At 43.2% G+C, this 18,716-nt stretch overlaps 1 protein-coding gene across 1 annotated transcript in view; it reads right to left on the bottom strand.

Annotated features, from left to right (window-relative positions):
* Positions 1 to 540: 540 nt before the first annotated feature.
* Positions 541 to 18,716, bottom strand: part of LHFPL6 (LHFPL tetraspan subfamily member 6) — a gene marked incomplete at both ends in the record, with an annotated part of 141,213 nt that continues 123,037 nt past the window's right edge. Inside the window, 2 exons of the mRNA XM_080360762.1 lie at positions 541 to 659; positions 15,730 to 15,828. Of these exons, the coding sequence (XP_080216888.1) occupies positions 541 to 659; positions 15,730 to 15,828 (218 nt within the window). The remainder of the gene's footprint in view (positions 660 to 15,729; positions 15,829 to 18,716) is intronic.

Below are 18,716 nucleotides of genomic sequence, written 5' to 3'. Positions count from 1 at the left end.
TACTGATAAAGTGGCTTATTGGTCCTTTTATTAAGTTTAATGTATAGATTAAAAAGTGTTGCAACACTGAATTTTAAACCACCAGAGAGAAGTAAAAAAAAAAAAAAAAAAAAGGAAAAGAAAGAAGAATTGCATGAAATAAGTTTCCTCTCTACTAGTTTTGTGCCATGGTCAACATCTGTGTGTGCGTGTGTGCTTTTGGGAGTGCTGCACCAAGGGGACACTGGGTGCCACCCCAGCCCCCCAGCACTGCCGTCGCCTCACCAACCTCCCAATTAGTTGGTGCATGTAAAATTCCACCACTTGCCAAAGGTGGGATTTCCTTGCTTATATTTTGTGGAGCAGACCATGGGCAGGCTTGAGTGAGAAAGCCTGTCCTTGTCCAGCCGGGCCTGGCTGCCCTCCCTGGGGCCACCCGCTGTCCCTCCCCATGTCCACTCCAGAGACGAAGCACTTGAAAATATCTTGTCCATCGTTGTTATCCAGAAGATGTCGGCAAGCCCCTGGGGTGTCTGGCAGCACCCACACCCCGGGGCCAGCTCAGTAGGGGTACTGCTTCTGCTTCTTGCCCGAGAAGCAGGCCAGCCAGGTGCACACCAGCATGGCCGCCGCCGCGCCGCCGCCCGTGCAGTAGTACGCCCAGCCGATGTGGCAGGTCCCTGCAAGGGAAACAGAGCGATAAGACACAGCGTCAGCAGGGGAAGGAAGCACTGTTGACACCCTCCTTTCTGCCCACCAAGGAAAAAGAACTTCTCTAGGTTTTTGTGCACATGTACATCCACTTCAGACAGGGAACACGAGGTGTAATTCCAGCAATTAGAGAAGTCAAGCTGTTTAAATGGCTCCCTTTAATTTTCTATAGCGATTCAGCAGACAGGCCTCCGAGCTCACTTGCTTGGCTGGTTGCTGGTTTTCAAACAGGGAAACAGCACGTGGGAGCTGAAGCAGAGGCTGCTGGCACCATGAGCAAGCCAGCCATGGGGCAGGCGACCCTCCACCTGCCCGACCCAGGGAGCACCCATGGAACACTCCACACAGCGACTGCCATCATAAAAGGGGTTTCCCCACCCTTCTCTTTCTTCTCCTCCTCCAGGCAGTGTCTGAGGACATATTGATAATTTTTGACTGAGACTTTGGGGCTCTGCACATAACATGGGCCAGGGCCTGCTCCCTTCAGAAGGAGCTGGGTGGCTCCATCTCTGCCATCTCGGTGACAAGGCTCGAAACCAGACCTGGCTGCAAGCTACTGGGTAACTATAACCCAGGACACGGCTGCAGGGAACTCGTTCGTGTTCCTCACACAGACATCAATCCTGACCAGGAGGATCCCGGTGGCAAAGAATCATGGTGTCAGGGGTTCACCTGCATGGAGGCTGATGTCATTCACAAATACAAAACCAGAGAAATTTCCTTATCCCTACTCTAAGTCACAACTGAGTGCTTAAAGCTTCACTGATGTTTTGTCTAATATAGTGTCACAATATGGCCTTGAACACATTTAATGGCCTGTGTATCTTTATACAGGCAAAGTCATCACCAGCAAATGGTGCTGGGGAATCCCATTGCAGACTCTGAAGTGATTTTCGCCTTCAAGGCACTACTGAGCCTGCAGTAGCAGAGGAGATCAGGAAAACAGCAGCTGCAGCAGGGAGAGAGCAAGGAGATGGCTGCTGTTACTACTCAGAGTTTTAGCCCATCTCAGAAGTAATCTTCACTTGGGCTGTATCATCTTGGTTATTTTGATCTTGAAAATTTGGGACTCATTACAACTGAGGTTCTCCTTGTGTCCCCATTTGGGCAGTATTGCCCTGCTTTTCACAGTGAGTTCTTCCAGTAAGGCACAAGCAGCAACACAACACTTCCTTCCCACCCTCTGGAAAATGCAGCAGAAACCATACTCCCCTCCAGAAGACAGAATGTAACAACCGTGTTGCTGTCTAGAAAGACAGAACTGAAAAAGGTGGCATGTCCATACTCTGTCCCAATGGCACCCTTGAGGGCCAGGTTGCCTGTTCAGACACCTGTCAACCCGCCTAATCCTGCTGGGACAAGACAAAAGATGTCTGTACATCTCAACATGTCCAAAGCATTAGCATACATCAAGGCAGACAGCACATCTACGGACTGTCTGCAGGATATTGTCAAGCCAGCTTTGTAAGGATACGTTAGTGGGAGGCAACACTTATGCTCTTGGCCACTCTGAGGATCTCAGGTGGACCTCACAGCAGGGAGCACAGTACTTGTTTCGTTTTGTCTTCAAAACCCTCAAAAACTTCTATTTAAAACATGCCCAGTGAAACAAAGATCCTGACTCGACCAGAGGACTTGAGGAGCTTGAGCTCATTAGCATCTCTCCTTAATGTGCTGGAGCAGACAGACAGATTTACTTGGGTTTCTAATCTGATTATGCTCTATAGATCAACATCGTTCTTGGATTCCTTACAGAGGGCCACACAGAGAGTCTCACTTCCTGAAGAGAAGACCATCAGTGGAGAGCCACCAAGTGCCTGGCAGTGTCACTGATGCTGATCCTTGACCAGTTGCACAGCAGTCCCTGGAGAGACCTGTCTCTGGACCATCTGTTGCTTTGCCTGTGTACACACACTGTCTGTAGCTTCTGCTGGGAATTTCTAAACCAGAGTTAAGCATACATGAGACATCTAAATCCATTATATTTCTTTGAAAATCGTCACATTCATATCAGGATAGGGTGTGCTGAAGTATTTTTTGTGATAAGATGGACTCCATCTAATAGGTCTTTTAAAATTGCTAAGTGTGTACACATACGTAGGCACATTGCAAGAGCAAGAGGCCACAAATGCATTTGCAAAGTGCAAGTTTTATTTTAGTTAGCTCTCTACTGGGGGATCTCTGAAGTCGCACCTAAGCTCCCAGGCAGAGGTGACACAGGCGGGGATGCAGGCGCTGGTAAGTTCAGCCCTGTTGGAAGATCACCGGGCCTGCTGAGCTCACTGTATTTCAAGGCTTCAGGCAGACGCAGCCTCCCGCTCTTTCTCACAACAAAGCAGGAATCTCAGACATAGTGATAAGGTGTCTAGAGTTGCTCACAGGTCCATGTTATCTAACACAGAGGTTCTACTCATCAAGCACACAAGTTCAGTAAAACAATTAGTGTGACGTATGTGCTTTTTCTACAGACAGGTGCAAGTCACTTAAGCATATTTACATTTAACTAGCCTCCTCGCTAATCTTGCACTACATTCCCATACACGAAGTATTCCTAAAACTACTACAGAACTGTAGCTGCAGCTTGCAAAAGTAAATATTTCTCATCATGATGTTTCCAAGTAGAGAAAATGAATGTCGAAATGCTACTCTAAAAAGGTTTTAAAGGTTCACCTGGTAGCACTTCCCAAAGCTGTGACCCAAGTGGGACAGAATTAGCTAAATTTGAACTTTTGCATGGTCTGATTTCAACTTTTGTGCCTTGGCAATGAGAAAGGGGAGAGTGTACCTGATATTTATTAAGATCTGTTAAATCAGTGTCAGAGATGTGCTTAATGGATACAACACACACATTCAGTCTTGGCTGAAGAGAATAACATTTATTTCTCCATGGCATGCTCCATTTGCCCTAAGGACCACAGGCCTACTTAATGCTCTGAGGCATGGCAGGCAGCCTCTTGATCTAACAAATGCAATGTAGTTCACAAGTGTGAGCTGGGTCAAGATGAACAAATGAAAGAATGAGAGAGTGAAGTAGAACAGATGAAAGAGCCAGGAGCCTGACCTTGGGGCAATAATAACACAGCAATAAACCTGGCCATTATTTCCAGTTTGTGTCAGGAGCAACGGGAGGTCTCGGAAAAAATAGCTTGATTTGTACTTGGATGATGCTGAAGCAGAACAGCGTTTCAAGTTATTGTGCTGAAGAAGAGCCTGCAGCAGGGAAGGTGTCTGAGGGTATAGGACTGAGCTATACTTCTCATTGTAAGTGAAGGTAAGTCTTAGGTCCATAGCTAAGTATAGCTATAAGGCCGGAGATACTCCATCTCAAAGGTACCTGATGCAATGAATGATATATGCATAGCCATGTGTCAAAATGAAGCAATGCTTGTATTGCACAAGGAAAAAAAATACTTTGGAGTTAATGTTCCTGCTCTGGAGTTCTCACTTTACTACATGTATGAACTGTTTTGATCCACTGCATCCTAAAGAAAGATTGTTGGTTGTCAGGAATTGGGTGATTTAGTTGCAGTTTAAACTGTAAGATGACTTCTACTGCATTTTGATGTTAAACACTCATTTTAAAAGGAAGATTTAGAAAAAGCATGGTTGATAAGTGATTAAATGTAGGACCAAACGAAAAGAAATATACCTATAGAAATGTCACATATTATAGAAGATAGACTTTACTTTCTAGATTAGTATTTTTGTAATACTATAATGGATACCATGGAAGGACTCTTTCTCATGTTCAAATTTTATTGCACTGACATCAGTGGGACTAATTCCGTATTCAGACGTAAGCAAAAGGTTAAGGGCTTTGTGAAACCGGGACTCGAATTCGACCATCAAATAGATCAGTTTGCCTTCATGGAGCCCATCATATTAAACGTTAGAAATGCTGCATTGAAGTTTCCCTTTTTTTTTTTTTTAACATCAAAACTCTAAAACAAAAAGTTAGACTATCTAATAACTTGATAGAATTAAAACAATTAGTGAAACCACATTTATTTTCACACACAGACACAAAAGCTGTTGATTTCCTTGAGGATTCACAGGAATGCATACATACAGGTAGAAGTATCCCAGTCCATCAGGGATGTGGAGATGTGTGCAAGAATGTGCACGTTCTTGCTCATAAGATGAGCTGGATCTGGTTTCATGCCAAAGTAAATTCCCCACCAGCTGAAGTGCTAGCTGATATGGATGACATGCATCACACCAGCTTCCTTCTCTCTGCAGAACTGGTGCTGCTTTTAACAAATCAGTCTTTTCCTGACAGGTCAGTACAGAAGGAGAAGCTGTGGCTTCATCATTTTGTTACTTTTGGATTTTATTTCTTTTTTTTGTAAAAGAGAGCATAAATAATTGGAGCTCTTGAGCTCTTGGTAGCTCAGTGAAGCAGGATTGTCCAAGTCAGCTCAGGTAAATTTGTAGCCAGCCATTAAGAACTTTGTTTTCACTTTTTTTTTTTTTCTATTGGGATTGGCAGCAATACAGTGTCAGGATCAGCTGTGAAGTCACAGAATAACAGACCTTGTAGCTATAGACCTAGATGGCCATTTTCCAAGAAAATAAAAGAAGGAAACAGTGGAAACATTACACTCCTTTATTTTGTAAAAGGATTGAAAGAAATTGCAGTCCCCGAGGATAAAGGACAAAAGCAAGGTAAGTGAGGACACTATCGAAGATTCTGCAGAAAATAGTCCCATAGAATATAATATTTGCTAAATTGAAAGAAACAAAAGAATGTGGAAGTGTAGTTTTGCAGTAATGGGCAGGCTTATTAAAACAAAACAAGAGAAAGCAAACACTTCCATGCCTTCTCCTGATTTTGAATGTGATCTTCAAGGTCATATGTGTCCCCTAGCTCCCCACATCCTTTTTGACTTATAAGGCAAATAAAGATTAAAACCAATTTGGGAATGATTGAAATTTGGCAACAGAAAATCTTCAGACACTTGATCTATCATGGAGCTGTGGCAGGATCCTGCATGGATCAACAAGGAGCTCCTGGACAAACTCAAATACAAAAAGGAAGCCTATGGAGAGTGGAAGCAAGGACAGGTAGCCTGGAAGGAATACAGAGAAATTGTCTGAGTAGACAGGGATCAGGTTAGGAAAGCTAAAGCCCTGATAGAATTAAATCTGGACAGAGATGTCCAGGGCAGCAAGAAAAACTTCTATAGGTACATTGGTGATGAAAGGAAGACTAGGGAAAATGTGGGCCCTCTCAGGAAGGAAACCAGAGACCTGGTTACCCAGAATATGGAGAAGCTTGAGGTACTCATTGACTTTTTTTGCCTCGGTCTTCACCTGCAAGTGCTCTAGCCGCACCACGCAAGTTGCAGGAGGCAAAGGCAGGGACAGGGAGAATGAAGCACTGCCCACTGTAGAAGATCAGGTTAGAGACCATCTAAAGAACCTGAAGGTACACAAGTCCATGGGACCTGATGAGATTCATCTGCGGGTCCTGAGGGAGCTGGCAGATGAAGTTGCAAAGCCACTATATTTGAGAACTCATGGCAGTCTGGTGAAGTTCCCACTGACTGGAAAAGGGGAAACATAATCCCCATTTTTTAAAGGGAAAAAAAGGAAAACCTGGGAACTACAAGCCAGTCAGTCTCACCTCTGTGTCTAGCAAGTTCATGGAGCAGATTCTCCTGGAAATTATCCTAAGACACATGGAAAATAAGAAGGTGATTGGTAACAGCAAACATGGCTTCACTAAAGGCAAATCGTGCCTGGCAAACCTGGTGACCTTCTATGACAGGTTACTACGTTTGTGGATAACAGAAGAACAACTGAGGTCGTCTACCTAGACTTGTCCAAAGCATTTGGTACTGTCCCACATGACATGGTTGTCTCTAAATTAGAGACACTGATGTGAAGGATGGAACATTCAGTGGATAAGAAATTGGCTGGATGGTTGCACTCAAAGAGTTGCAAATAACAGTTCGATGTCCAAGTGGAGACCAGTGATGAGTGTCATTCTTCAGGGGTCGATATTGCGACCAGCGCTGCTTGACATAGAATCATAGAACGTGGACAGTGGGACTGAGATCACCCTCAGCAAGTTTGCTGATGACAGTGAGCTGTGTAGTGCGATCAACACACTGAAAGGAAGGGCTGCCATCCAGAGGGACCTGGACAGGCTTGAGAAGTGGGCCCATGTGAATCTCATGAAGTTAAACAAATACAAAGTCCTGCACATGGGCGGGGGCAACTCCAAGTACAAATACAGGCTGGGTGGAGAACGGATACAGAGCAGCTCTGAGGAGGACTTCAGGGTGTTGGTTGATGACAAGCTCAACATCACCTGGCAACATGAGCTTGCAGCCCAGAAAGCAAACCATATCCTGGGCTGTATGAAAAGAATTATGACCAGCAGGTTGAGGGCAGTGATTCTCCCCCTCTAATCTACTCTGGTGAGACCCCACCTGGAGCAATGCATTCAGCTCTGGGGCCCCCAACATAAGGACATGGACCTGTTGGAGAGCACTGGAGCACCTCTCATATGAAGACAGGCTGAGAGAATTGGGGTTGTTCAGCCTGGAGAAGAGAAGGCTCCAGGAAGACCTTATAGCAGCCTTCCAGTACCTAAAGGGGACCTACAAGAAAGCTGAAGAGGGACTTTTTACAAGGGCATGTAGTGATTGGACAAGGGGTAATGGCTTTAAACCGAAAGAGGGTAGATTTAGATTTACATGTAAGGATAGAAATTCTTCATTAAGAGGGTGGTGAGGCACTAGAACAGGTTGCCCAGATCAGCTGTGGATGCCCCATCCTTGGGAGTGCTCAAGGCTACGCTGGATGAGGTTTTGAGCAACCTAGTCTGGTGGAAGGTGTCCCTGCCCATGGCAGGCAGGGTTGGATTTAGAGGTCTTTAAGGTCCCTTCAAACACAAACCATTCTATCATTCTGTGAATCTATGATCCAGTTGCTGAAACAGAATTTTACCAGGATTTTTACTCAAGATGTCTTATAAATAATTATCACACACAGTTATCAAGGTCCTGGAAATAACATATGATTTTCATCTTAAAACTCCAATAACTGACACTTATGAAAAAATATCCAGAATATGGAAGTGTCTTGGATGCAAATGTGTTAATTACAAGACTTAGTATCTTAAATATTTGCATCTTCTTTGTTGTTAATGTTAAGACTATCCTGGGCTTGCAGCCTGGAGTATTTGGCAAAATCTAATTGTTGAACCATAAATATGACCTGTTTTCCAAGATGAAGGAAAAAAGGTTTCAGTATTAGATGGGCTGAAGAATATAAATTATATACCTTCAAAAAGAAAATCTACAATTCCTACTTGCAAAAACACATGCAGGAACTCTAATTAACAGCTTCACATGAGAGTCCAGTACTACAGGGAACGTGCATTCATGTAGTCAATCAGGGTGTTGGAAAAGTAATCAGAGAAAAAAGTAAGGAGTGTGGTGTTAAGGGATATACAGGGATTTGGATATACAAAAGCCACAAATGAATGTAAAAGATAATCAGCTAATTAATAAGAAGGCACAATTATTTTGGAACAAAGCCAAGATAAATTAAATAGCTGAAGATTTTTTTCCTTGGCATAGTTACAATGAAAAACTGTCATGTGGAATCAGCTACAAAAGCAGGAAAATAAGTTAAAACTTGGAATGCATCCAGAAAGGATTAAAGTAGTTATGTTAAACAAAGAAAGAACACTATATAAGGTAAAACTGCTGCCAAATACCTTAATACAAAATAATGAAATAGGTGAAGCTGGTTTCTTTGTCTGTTGCACTGATATGGCTTTCTAAATGCATTTTTCTTTTTAAGAAACATATGATCTCCTGTGCATGCACAGATCAAGCTATTTTGGTTACTTATAACTGCTCAAAGAAATTGTATGGGCATTTTGGTCTGTAATTAAATGCATAAAATCTCAAAAATTTCAGAAGTGTAAAAAAGTGGAAAAAGAAGCTCGAAATTCTTTATTTCTGCTGTATGCAGACACTCATATGACAAAATCCTTCTTTCTTTGGAGGATCACATCATTTTGTTCCATAGGTATGCATTTATCACGGAACAATGAAGGATAAAGCAATACCTTGTGTCAATTATAATGCTGAAATTCCCAAGAGCTGATAGCTTACATCCTGCTAATGAAGAGCTTTCCCAGCCTCCTGGAAGAAGTCTGCAGAAAGCTCACCTGTTGAAGGAAGTGAAATTAATTTCACCTCTCTTTGGACATCCAGAGTGCAGAGATCCACACTGGACTAGTCTCCTCTCTGGAGACAACAAGGAGAAAAACTCACTTATAAAAGTGTGGTGCATTTCATCTTAAGATAGACACTTAAAGGACAGTAGGTGAACCCTGCTCTAGTAGCACCTAGTTTTCTTCCTTTAACTATGATGGGATTCCAAATAACCAGTTTAGATGCTCTTTTCAAGTAAGAAAGAGCGACAGGTACTTGCTCCCGGGTGGTTTAAGTCCCTTTCTGGATGCTCCTACTTATCTCCATTGACTGCAGAGGGTCCTTGCATGACCATGTTCTAATTCTGGGAACAAAAGTAAGTGCCTTATATTAGATAAAATATATGTGGACACTGATATATTCACCAGAGGCTTACCAACATTTAAGAATGGAAGTTATTCGGACAGCACTAGAGAGGAAATGTTTCTTTATGAAACACTTCCTTTACTAGCACATAGGCTGGCTCATACATTTATGTGAGAACTCAGCAGCTGCAGCTCAGGTACGCTTGTAAAAACTGTGCTCAGCTCCAGTAAAAAAAACCCAAACTGGTAAGATCTCTGAGCTGTTTGCAGGGGATCTGCGAACAAAAAAATGGTTTTGTCAGATAGATTGCTCAGCTTTGAAATCCTCGCCTTTAATAGGATTCTAATAAATTGTCCTACCCTCTAAATCCTTTTCTTGATCGTTTTGGCACTATATGTCAACACTCAGACAGATGCTGAAACGATGCCACCTAAGGCCAATTGACTAGATGACAAAGCTCTTTCTGTATTCACTGCTTTCTGTGGGGTTTTTATGTTGTTGTTTTAGTAACTGCACTGTTTGCTTTTAAAGTGCTTTAAAGATCATTTACTCTAATATTTCTACAGTAAAAGCAATTATCAAGTCAACAGTTCTCTTTAAGGTGTTTCAAGCCCTCTAAAAGCGGCAAAAGGGACCTTAATAATAATCATCTTTGGAAACAAATATCCCTCGGCAGCGAAGTTTCTGAGAGCTTTTGAGGGCCATTCAGCTTCTTGTTTAGTTCAGGATGGGAGTCTGCCTTTTAAGTTGCTCTCCAGACAGCCACTTTTGCCAGGAAAGCCCATCCACAGCAGTTCACAGATGGATGAGCCACCACAGAGGGTTAAGCAAGGGTGTGCATTTGGAGCCATCTGCTTTGGTTGCTGCTGCAGCCTGGCCCCCAGATCTAGGATGTCTCTGTGTGTGACAGTAGTGATGGAGTGTGACAGCCAGAGAACACGAAACAACTGGAGAAGATCTAGAGAGACTTGCAGAAGAAACAGCACAAGAGGCTGTTCCCAGCCTCCTAAGGATGGCATGGACTCAAACAAGCACGGAATGCATTTTGGGCAGGCTGCGGCAGCAGCTGCGAGGTGGGCAGTCGGGGCACAGTGTGCCAATGGCCACACCTGACCCATGCAAGCCCTTGCTGCCAGACCTGTGATTTTCACTGCTTTTAACAGCAAAGAAAAGCATCATGAAACTCAAAGATGAGCCCTGAAGATAGGTGCATATAGCAAAAACCAAGCCATGTTTGTAGGATGCTTCTTAGCACAAATGATCACCCAGCAGACTAAAAAAGTAGGTCCTAGGCAGGAAATGTATGACATAAAAAGTAATCTCTCACAGAAAGGGGTAGGACATTAAAACTTGTGGAACATTGATCATGCAGACTGAGCCCTGACTGCCCAAACACAGCGTATTTCCTCAAAGGAAGACACAAAATTTTTCCCAAGTATTTCAACTTAAAAATTTGAGTTTATATTAAATGTAGCGTCTTCATTCTTTCAGGTTAATCAGGTAAGTACATAACATATTTTCATATGTCTGGTGGCAGGGAAGTGGCAGCTGGAGGCCAGATGAAATATCCTCGGGCACCTACAATGGCATGAGTCATCTACATTTAGATAAATTAATTTTCCTCTAGATAAATATTTTGCTGTTTGGACTCTTAGGTATTGGTCTTGTGATGGTGTTTCACCAAATGCCAACTGAGGCTTGATTTTGTCAGAGTTGTTTGCCTCTCCTTTCCAGGACCTGCTGTGGGATTCAGCTGCCTCTGCACCCATCACAACAGAAAAGGGCATGCAATGAGTGAGAAGCCTCTGCATGCAAACCTAGGGAAAGTAATAGCCTAAAATGAAGTCCCATATTGATTTTAGACATTCAAAACCAATCCTAATGTATTCACATGTATACACTCACATTGCCCTTTAAAAAGGGTATGCAAGTTCAGAAGATTTCTTCACAAAATTTAAGTTTTACAAAATGTGGAAGTTTTTGCAAATGTCTGATGCAGTCTTCACTTTAATGCATACCCTCACTTTAATAAATTTCCTGCTAAAATGCTAATTTTTCAGCTATTATTCTTGTGTAGTACATTTAGAAATGGAAACAAAACAGTATTAGTGCCTCTAGCTCAGCACAACTGAATGTCTGCTATACAATATGCCACAAAGATGCTTGCTTTGGGGAGATTGCCTGCTAATTCCTTTTGCAGGCCACAGGATTCTGTAGGTCTGACTCACTTTAACACCCTTCAATCAGCTGCTCTGTGCTGCTGTGCCACATCAGTGCCATTCTGAGTGGTCCCACAGGCAATTCCAGAATGCAAATAAAGCAGTATAACAATAACAGCTTGCATGGTGACAAGAGATTAAGATGATTTGGGTCCATGTTCAGACATTTGGTAAAAGGGAAAGGCAGTTATTTCTGGTACCACTAGTTTAAACACCAGTCTCCACCTCAGGCATTAGCCTGTGATCAAGTTAAACTAAGGACTTTGACTCAGTCACTGAGCAAACAACTGTGCTGGTTTAAAACAGAAATGCTTCTTTTAGCTTTCTCTCATTTATTTATATTATTTATTTATTATTTATTTATATATCCTATTTCTAGGAGTCAGCACCCTAAAAACAGTGGTAGAAGACTTCTCCAGTTCATAGCCTAGTGTTTTGGTGGCAACTCTGCTCCACCCATGATCTGATACCCCAATACGGAGCAAGGTCCCCATACAGGTCCTGCTGAGTACTAGAGTGCTGAGAACCACAAATGGAGGAACACAACAGAGACCTGCCATGATCTTAATCGGCCAACAAGATTTGCCAGAGATCATTTGTCAAAGCCCTAATCTATCACTGTGTTTTTTCTCATGATGGCAAAAACAGATTGGCAGAGAAGAGCAGACAGCAGGCCCCACTACAGGTCTACCAGTCTATCTGTCAGCTTATTTATGGAGGTTACTTCTCATCCTCATTAGCAAAACAGCTAATCTATTGAATGCATTTTAATCAACAAATGGGGTTGTCCTTGGCAGGGTATCTTCAGTTGCAGAATGACTCCTCTTTGTAGAGATCGACCCGTACAAACACATTCACTTGATTGAAAAAATTAGCCCAATTAAATACATAAATGTTTAAGTAAATCCTTTGGACATAGTTCACCCTATAAAAACCAAATAAATATCCAATTTAAAAGAGAGAAGCAAGCTGTTGGGCATTTCACAATATTGGTACAGGTTTTCTAGAAAAGAATACCCAAATCCACTTATACATAAAGTCATGGTTATTTTTGCTGCAGCCTCTTAAAATAGTGCTTTGGAACGTACACAGAAACGTGTGTGTTTGACGGGGGCAGAGGGAAGGAGTGCCTCTTCACAATATGGGCTATCTCAGCACTATTTGGAGTGCCTATTAGTCCAATGCCTCTTCAGAGTGCCTGAAGACATGAAGAAGCACTTCTTATCTAGCACACCCACTAAGGAGTAGGCTTTTTTATGGGTTCTTAATGTTGCTTTTTATTTATTCCATCTAGTTACGAGCATGTTATGGAGGGTGGGGGTTTGTCTTGTTTTGGTAAAGCAAAATTTTTCATTTAATTGCTAATTCTGTAATATCTCTGGTTAACATTACATTTCACGGTGCACAATCCAGCCGCTTCTCAAGCGAGTTCTTGTAGTCCCTCCTCTGCACCTGCGTCTTCTCCTTCTCATCCTCCTACCATGCAGATTGCAGCTGCTGGCTTATCTTTTCTACCTCCAACCTCAAACGTTTTTTCACTTCATCTTTTGCAGCTCCAGAACAAATCTCCTTCAGAGCTGAACTTCCACCTTTGCTGGCTCTGTGATCAAACCTGGTGTGCTTTGACCCTCCTTTCCTAACTGCATGGACATGTTCCCTGTGGCCTAAGCTGCACCAGCTGCTCTGCCATCCTCAAAGAGAAGGCTGAACGTTGCCTGCTGATCAGCATCTCTTTAAACACCCTCTCCTTCGTCAGTAACCACACTCATTAAATTAGGCTTTCAGTGTCACCCTTGCCAGCATCTACAGCAGCAGGAGGTGCAGGACCAGAACTTCCACCACCATTTCCCCCATCAGCAAACTAGTGCAGGGTTCGTGGCAGCTCAGTTTTTCTGAGGGCAGATTTTGAATGCAGCATGTATATGTGTCATTTTTGAGATAACTCCTTTCACAGATTCAGGAATAGAAAGCATATCACCACGGCTTAATCAAATTAAATATTCAAATGAAAGCAATAATTACTTAAATTTGTCTTGAGACTTAGTGAGATTAAGTATTTGAAACATCATTTTTGGCCTGTAGGCTATAATGAGTAAGCTAGTCTCTAATGATTCAGAAAAGACTAGAGGGTTTAGATTATCAACAACCAAAAGTATTTATGAAAGATGATGAGCGGTGTAGTTATTAAACAGCCCTCGGACAATACCTTTTCTTTAAAGATTACTTTGCTAACACAGCATCAACCAGGCACTGACATTAAGTAAAAAAATCCTAGCCAAGCATTTAAATTCACTGCCAATGTATGTGGAAAAGAGATGTTTAGTGGCAGAGCTGCCTGGTGGAAATCACTACAGCAAATTTCAGCTCTCATTATAATCTGTTAATTAATGTGTTAACATATGATTGCAGCAGATCGGCAAGACCAGCACTCCCGTCAAGTCTAGGCATGCTCTGCATGCTGCAGGTCCAGAAAATACAGTAGGACTACACACCTTCACAGTTCATGTAATATATCTCATGGTCCTTTTGTGCACCTGGAAGTAAAGTTGTCAGCTGAAGTCTTTCACATGGGTTTCTTCACTGACTTTAATGGCACAGTGATTCCATTTAAGCAAATATCTGACTCATGAGACAAAACCAGAGATGGTGAAGGTGGTCTCAGAGACTCTGCTGATTGTGGGCATGACTGTGCTTAAGGTCACAGTTTGTAATTGCCTACGTGCTGTCTGCAAGGAGCTCAGATGGGCACGGTAACATGTTTTTGTGCTCTGGGGAGAGCAACAACCGAAGCCTGGGAATGAGCAGGTTGTCAGGAGACACAAGCAGGAATCATGGAGCAGAGCTGCTCACACGCTTGGTGTGAAAGAGCAGGCACAAGCATGCACCAGAGCGGGTGTCAATAGCACAAAAGGATATTAGAATTCAGGATACGAAGATAAAGCTTCTAGAGCCTGTTACACATCCCCTGAGCAACACCATTAGTGGCTGCTGATAACAACATCAGTGGCAGCGGTAGAGATGGGTGCTGATATTGGTAATATGAATTTCTGGTCCCATGCCAGATCAAACACACTCCAAAACACCACAGATGTAAGAGAGGGTGACCTAGAGCATCTCTCCCAATGCCATGTTTTTTTCTTTTCAACCTCACTTCATTTGTGTATCTTCACAAGAGATGTCTCTGAGATGGAAACAAAATTCCTTACTCCTGAAGGCTGACAGAATTATCAGTGTAAAATTAAAAGATAATGCAACAGGTTTGTGTTTAACCCTAGAAGATAATTTTAATCCATTGTTCCTTGCACTGGGATTACTGCCAGGCTACCATAAGCCCTATACACACAGCTATGGAAAGGGTTTCTAAAACTAACCATCAAGTTTAGCTTGCAGGGACTGGAAATGGGGAGCTGTGTGTGCCCATGCTTGGGAGTGGGAGCTCCCAAGCCTGTGGATGTTTGGAGTGCTCAGTCTCCTCTGCTCCTTCAGAAGGACTGCAGATCTCTCTCTTCCTCAAGTGACACAGGATCAGACAGCACTTACAAAGTAGAATAGCAGCAGCTGCATCAGTCTTTCTGGCTGAACAAGGACCTGGATATGCTCGGAAAGAGCAGATCCTGATTATCCACACTGCTTAATCCTTAGATCCCTCCTGGGCTCCTGTTTTCTATCAGCCCAAACAGCTCTCTAGAGGTGTCTCACCCCTACCATGTAGGTGTGAGTCCAGCTTGGCCATATCCCTGGCTTTGGTTCAGCACTCAGTGCAGATATCACCAGTAAGACCAATGGCTTCTTTGGGAAAAGGCTGACATAGGGGATAAGTGTTATTTACCAGCTTCCCAAGGATGTGAATAACCAAAACCATACCCTTTAGGCTTGGGTTAGGAGGCCATAAACATGCCAGACTTCAAAGATGGCTAATTGCACTCATAGTGAATTACCCTCACCTGTGCTGTGATCTGATGCCTCTGCCTACCCTGTAAAGATCTGCAGGAGTGTTGTCTCCATTTTGCAAGACTATTAAATCTGATGTCTTAAATATATACATATGTACATACATGCATTCCTTAATTTTCTTTTATAATGTTCTTCTGTAAAACATTTCCAATAAATCTGTCTGAAATCCTTTCGCTTAGAACCATATCAGAATGACTCAATATGGACACTCAACCACACACAACTGGGTTGCTTCTCCAAGCCTGTGCTCATGTCCTTGTTCGCTTTTATGGACAACACATAGCAGAGTTTAATGTGGCAGAGACACTCTAATAATGACTCACCCAACTCAAATTGGTTGGAAAGGTTACCACAGGTTTGTCTGACTTCTTCACTGTCCCAGCCAAGAGGATAGAGGGCACAACCAGAGCCAATCAACAAACCTAAGGAGAGAAAAGAAAATAGAAGTTTATACAAGCAATTGCCATTTGCTTAAAAACACGGGGTGCCACTTGGGAATCACAGTGTCAAACTGCCATTTGGGAAGCTCAGAAATAAAAAAAAAATCTCTTATTTTCCTAAAGCCAGCAGAAAATCATTCGGACTTCCACCGCTGCATTCTGCCATGCTGTTTTACAGCTGGGCTGTGGGCTAGAGGCAGCTTTGGCGGTTCAGCACCAGAAGTCACTCTCAGCTTCTGGAGCTGCTACCTGTCAGCTTTTCAACTCCTCTTCTGCTCTGCATAACTGCTGTATATATTGTTTGGAAAACTCAACACGGGGTTAAAAAGAAGCTGTGTTAATTACAGCATTTACAAGCTGATTGCTTAAAACAACAATCAACCAGGGCCTATCAAGGTTCTAGCAGGAAAGGTAAACTGACAGTTGTGCTAATCTGTTGTCATTTTCCTTTGTTTTTCACCCTTTCAAAAGCCAAGGAAGAATCTTTTCATGTCACCTGATCAATTCATACCACAGGTACACACTCCACAAAGCTTTTTCAAATCACTTCAGCTGAAACAGCAGAGCTCTTGAGCCATTTATTTATTATCCTGCTTGGCTTAGTATTCACAACATGCTTTGCTGTCTCCAGCCCTCATGCTGCCCCAAACAGACGTGTTTTGGCTAAGTTTTTCCCTTCACAAGATCTTGCTGGAGGTCACCCAATAGGCCATGATTATTTTGCAGAAGTGGCATTTTTATCATATTGCATTCTCAGCTGTCGCTGCAGCAGCTGCCAAAAAGCGGGTGTAGCTGGCAAAGCTTCTCACTCGGACAGCCTAGAAAGAACATTTCAATGTATGCTACAGCATTTAAATGTTACCTCCTTTGTGTCAGATCTTATTTACAAGACTGGAAACAAATCACTATGGAGATAAAAGGCTGGGGACGCCTGACACTTCACAGGCTGCAAAGGCAAGCAAGTCCCCCAAAAGTTTGCAGTGTGGGTTTGCGGTGGTGCCTTTTATCTGTTAGGTAGAGCACAGGACTGGGACAAGGCTTCAAGCCCTACAGTTGTCACTGGCTGACTTTGGGCAAGTCTCCTGACCTCATTCCACCTCACGTTTCCTCTCTTGACAATAAGAACAACGTGCTCTTTGGCAAAGCAATTCTGCTGTCGTGCTTCTAGTGCAGCAAAGCCCTGGGAGTGGTGACAGAGGCGCTGTGGAGGTCACAGCAGACTAACAGGAGTGCTGAGAATGATTCTGACTTGGGGCCTGGAGCTAGCTGTGCATTTCTGCTGCCTCTATCCTCAAGATACTTCAGCTTCTCATATTTGTGATGCTCTTGTAAGACATAGAAACCTTATTATGTTCCTGACTTGCTCAAAGACACACCTGAGCAAGGCACTCAAGTCCAGAAGTGATATCCCACCTTTTTCTTAGTATCTTAGCTGTTAGCAAAGTAGGGCAGCAACTACTTTGCTGCTCCTCCAAGCACATCTGCTCCTGTTTAGGGCCCAATATTAGCTCCTAAGATCTTCCTCTATTAAATTCAAATTTCTTCTTGCTACTCAAGTTTACTTCTTTTCCTTGTTGAGCCATCAATTCCTGGTCCTCTCTCCATATCTACATCACATAACAGAAAAGAAATCCCTGAGGCAGCCCCTCTCAGATGGTGCATTCACCCAGCAGCTGTAATGGGAGAAAAGCAATTAAGGACACATGAATGCTAGGTATTTTCAGAACTCTTCCTGACCTGGATATGGTTGCTTCTCATGTCCTTACTAATGGCTTTCACAGTATCATCTGATTTTTTCCCCCCAGGGCTGCAGAGATGATGGCAGCTGGTAGAATCCATGTAAATGAGGGTCGCTTCTAATTAAATTCTCAGAAAATATGTTTCTCAGACAAGAGAACTTATGCCAAAACTGGGTCTACTTTTGTCAAAAACACCTTAAGACTTTCTGAAAAAAAAAAAAAGAAAAAAGAAAAAAAAAAGACTGATTCTCACTTGAATTGTTAGAGCAAGAAGGGCACTGTGAAGCACCGACAGCATGGCTGATGTGCTAGAAATGGGCAGAACCCAAGGGGATAAGGAAGACCATCACCACTGATAATGAGAATGGCTGGGGAGAGGAAGAAGAGCACCCAGATGTCAGAGATAGCCTCACAGACTGGTGGACTGTGGCTGCCCTGGCCAGTCCTGCTGTGGTTCTGACCCCTTCCCATACCAGCCGTGATGCCACGACCTCTCTGGTGCCAGCCCAAGCACACCACAGCTCAGAAGCTGCCCTGGCCAAGAGTGAACCACCCTGGCTGGACTGGTTTCAATCAATGTGTGTCTTTGAACAGACTCTTGAGGAAACCTCACAAATGCTGAATAGGCTCCGTTCAAGGGGCAAGAGGCAAGGCAGCCCTTCCTTCCAAACAGGTCCTGGGAAAGCCTCCTGCCCAGTTCTTCCAGGAGAGCACAACAGCAGCAGTGCAGGCAAGTGCAAGGACCATTAGCATAACAATGCTGCCCCTCCAAACCCAGAACAAGCTCTTACTTGGCACTTACCAATTACTCGCCTCAGGTGGCAAGTGGCAAGTGTCTAGTGCCCATTGCATTCACAGAGGGCTGTTTGTTTTCAGCTCCCTTTAGGTTTTGTTGCAGTAACAGGTTGTTGTTTGGGTTTTTTTTCCGTGAATACTGCTCACAGCACTTTCAACTGCCACCCTTCAAACACAACTCATTGTCTTCCAAACAGCGTGTACCTGTTCACTCTTTCTGTATCCGATGGTACACCAGACACCTTCAGTGTAAGACTTCCACAAGGACTTAGAGCCTGCTACTCAGGAAGAAAAAAAATTCACAAGTTTTGCTTTATGGCCTGAGGTACATACATA

This window comes from Nesoenas mayeri (assembly GCF_963082525.1).
Source record: "Nesoenas mayeri genome assembly, chromosome: 1".
Taxonomy (NCBI): domain Eukaryota; kingdom Metazoa; phylum Chordata; class Aves; order Columbiformes; family Columbidae; genus Nesoenas; species Nesoenas mayeri.
Note: the sequence above shows the minus strand (reverse complement) of the source record. Positions and strands in the feature narration are given on the sequence as shown.